General features: G+C 60.1%; 1 protein-coding gene across 1 annotated transcript; it reads right to left on the bottom strand.

Moving 5' to 3' along the window:
- Window positions 1–240: 240 nt before the first annotated feature.
- On the bottom strand, window positions 241–1,472 carry LOC118898751 (interferon-induced transmembrane protein 3-like). The gene is made up of 2 exons (XM_036859220.1): window positions 1,134–1,472; window positions 241–525 (listed from the first exon to the last, which is right to left on the bottom strand). The coding sequence occupies exons 1-2, from the start codon at window positions 1,380–1,382 to the stop codon at window positions 334–336; spliced, it is 441 nt and encodes a 146-aa protein (XP_036715115.1). The 5' UTR covers window positions 1,383–1,472; the 3' UTR covers window positions 241–333.
- Between the last annotated feature and the right edge of the window lie 1,786 nt (window positions 1,473–3,258).

The raw sequence follows: 3,258 nt of genomic DNA, 5'->3' as shown, positions 1-3,258 counted from the left end.
GTCAACAGGGCCAAGGGTGCTCTGGACCCAGCATGACCCTTCCCCAGAGGAAGCCACCACCCCAAACCCCTGTCCAATTGCTGCTGCCCCAGCTCGAGGCCAAAAACAGGCAAGGCCTGAGGACTTGTCATGTCCCCCTCAGAGCAGCAGAGCAGATGGGAGAGGGGGCGGTGGGCTCAGTCTCAGGGGCAGGCTGGGACTCTCAACGGGGCCCCCTCCCCAGGTCAGAACACAGCACCCTCACATACAAATGCTTTATTTTATTCAACTGTGGACAGACGCGTGTATAAACTGCAGTGAAGAGGGGTGACTGCCTCAGGCTGCCGGCAGCTACTAGTAGCCGCCATAGTCCTTTATGAGCTGGGAAACTGCTTGAAAAATCATCAGGGAGCCAGTGGCGAATATAATGATGAAGACGATCGTCAGGAGGAGGCCCAGGACCAGGGCCCAGATGTTCAGGCACTTGGCGGTGGAGGCATAGCTCTGGGCCCCAACGACGTCGCCCACCATCTTCCGGTCCCTAGACTGGGGGAGAAGAGACGGTGAGGGGGACCTGGAGCCGGGCCAGGTGACAGCCAGGTGCTGTGACTCAGGCCCTCCCCTGCTGCTCCCCCAGGGCCCATTCACCCAGATGGGGACCCACCCCTGCCCGTTCCCTGGAGCCCAAGCAGGACAGTGCCCGGTGGGCCCCCCTCCCCTTGCGGGGCCTCGATCTGCTTCCTCACAGACTCTCAGCCTCTCCAGGGGGCCCCAGGGCTCACCCTCCCTCGGCTCTGGCCCCTTTGCTGGCCACTCACCCCACCAGGGGTCAGTGTCCTTTCAGTACCTTCTTCTTTTCTGGACCAGACTCGAGGTCTGAATCCGAAGTGTGAAGGATGTAGCTTCTCTCACAAGGCTGGGAAGGAGAACTTCCTGGGGTGGTGGAGACATAGCTCCCATCCCCATGTGCGCCCCTGCAGCTTTGCCGTGAACTCTCATTGGGAATGATCCCCCAAGCCACACACACACACACACACACACACACACAGAACAATACACACAAGGGCTCTCCACACCCCACGTGCCGGCCAGGCAGGGGGGCCTCTCCAGGCTCACACACACTTCCTTGGAGAACACCCCAGGTGCCCACCCACCTTCACGGAGTAGGCGAATGCCACGAAGCCCAGGCAGCACCAGTTCATGAAGATCGTGTTGAACAGGGACCAGACGATGTGGTCGGGCACTGAGGTCTCGCTGCGGATGTTGATCACCGTGGTGGTCACGGGGGCCTGGCTCTGGGGAGCCCCCAGCACGGCCACCTCTTGCTCCTCCTTGAGGATTTCATAGCTTGGGAGGACCCCGCTGTGGGCACCGTTGAAGAAGGGTTGGGATGTGCGGCTCATGGTGGGGATGAGGCAGCTGTGGTCCAGGTGCCTGGACTCTCTCAGGGGCCCTCCCTTTCCCCAGTAGTTTCGATTTCACTGAAGTTTCCTTTTCCTGGAAGTTGGGGAATTGGGGATGGGCTGGTCCTAGGAGGCGGGAGGAGAACCACTGAGTGTCAGGTTACACCGGCGTGAGTGGGAGGAAGGCTGAGGGCCTGGAGGGAGCTTCCCATCCCAGAGGCTGGAAGGGGCAGAAGACTTTCCTTCTACCCTCCCAGGTTCTTGGTTGAGACCCCACTGTAATAAAAAGACAGTTTAACAGGAGAAAAACAAATAAAAGTTTAATAACACGCATACCTCCTGTGTACATGGGAGAGACCCAGGAAAACTGAGTGACTCCCCGAAATGCTGAAGCCACCACCTTAAATGCCACCTCCAGCTAAGACAGAAGGTGTTGGGGGTGGGGAAGAGAGGCCCCTCCGGGAGGTGACAAGGAAAAGCACACAAGTAAGGGTAAGGTTTCCTGCAGAGCTTCTCCATCCACAAGAGTTGCTAGAAATGTGGTCGTCCCCCTCATCCCCATACAAGAGGAGACACCCTTACACGGAGGTTTCCCTTGTACATGTAAATGTCTCTCAAAAGGCTGACTTCTACTCAGCTTCGGAGCTCCTCCCAGTGTCCTACTGCTTAAAAATAACCAGCTTAAAATAATCAATATGGCAAAGAGGCACATTTGGAGTAATGAATTGTGCTTCCCTTCACACCCGAGCCAGGCCCTGTCTCGGCCACCCCACCTCCCTACTTAGGGGTGTGGTCGGGCCCCGGGACCCTTCCCCAGCCTGGGGGTCTCAGGCCCAAGCCTGCTGCAGCCCCGCTGTCCCCACGCAGGGCCCCTCCCAGACCCTCACTCAGCCTCCACACCCCAGCCCCCAGAGCGAGCCCTGGCCCACAGCCCACCCCTCACTGCACCGCCCTCCCCTCGGAAGGGCACTGGCCTTCCCGGCCCTGAGTCCCTGCTCCAGGCTGGTTTGGGTCCTTCCTGGTTGCAGGTCAGCACCCAGCAGCCTGGGTGGCCTGCCCCAAAGGAGCCTCCCATGGTCTCCCAAGGGCTCCTGGGAGCGGGGACACTGGGCCCCACGTGACCTGAGGAGGCAGCTGTGGTGGGAGACCCCGGGGTCCAGGGCGTCTGGCGGCAGCTGGGAGCCCAGGGCCTGCATATTTGCGAAGCCCCGTCGTTCCTTCCTCCCTCCCGCCCCCCCCCATTTGACATTCTGACCAAGGAGCTTAAGGGGCAGCATGGAGGGGCCTCGGGAAGGGGCAATGCCTCCACTGCCCAGAGCCTTCCTGAATTACACGCTTTCCTCTTACTGACTCTGTCCACCCCCACGGCAAGATGGTGCCATTGGAGCAGAGAGCGGTGTGTGTCTTGCGGTGAGGCCGGTCCAGTGACTCAGGGGCAATGGCCGCTGTGCTGCTTCCCGGTCACAAGGAAGTAACGCGCATAGTAGGCCTGGCCCCTGACCCACCTCTCCCGCAGCCCCCTCCATGCCGACGTCCATCGGGCTCCCTCCAGCCCCTCCTGCTCTGCCGTCCCCCACCCAGGGCAGGGTGGCTGCCTTTTCTCCGGGAGCCTCCGCGTCCCCTGTGCCCTCCTCCTTGTCAGGCTGGGGGAATGAACTGGGTGCCCCCCTCCTGCTGCCCCACCTGGGGGGCCTCCCCGCCAGCTGCCACTCCTCCAACAGCCTCCAGGGTGGCTCTGCTCCATAGCGGCCACCAGGCCCGGGGACGTGGCGAGTTTCAGCGGAGAAAAGCTGTGTGCATAAGTCTCATATCAGACTTTGAAAGCTTGGTGAGAAAAAAAGAATTTTTGTTAAGATATAAAATATTTCATCAATAA

This window comes from Balaenoptera musculus, chromosome 8, assembly GCF_009873245.2.
Source record: "Balaenoptera musculus isolate JJ_BM4_2016_0621 chromosome 8, mBalMus1.pri.v3, whole genome shotgun sequence".
Lineage (NCBI taxonomy): Eukaryota > Metazoa > Chordata > Mammalia > Artiodactyla > Balaenopteridae > Balaenoptera > Balaenoptera musculus.
The sequence above is the reverse complement of the archived record's forward strand: the minus strand, read 5'-3'. Positions and strand labels throughout refer to the sequence as shown.

Bases quoted from the DNA above. Each gene is read 5' to 3' on its own strand.
- LOC118898751 (XM_036859220.1), bottom strand. From the start codon at position 1,382: ATGAGCCGCACATCCCAACCCTTCTTCAACGGTGCCCACAGCGGGGTC. The intron at 526-1,133 runs GTGGGTGGGCAC...CTTCTCCCCCAG, and splicing joins CATTCGCCTACTCCGTGAAG to TCTAGGGACCGGAAGATGGT.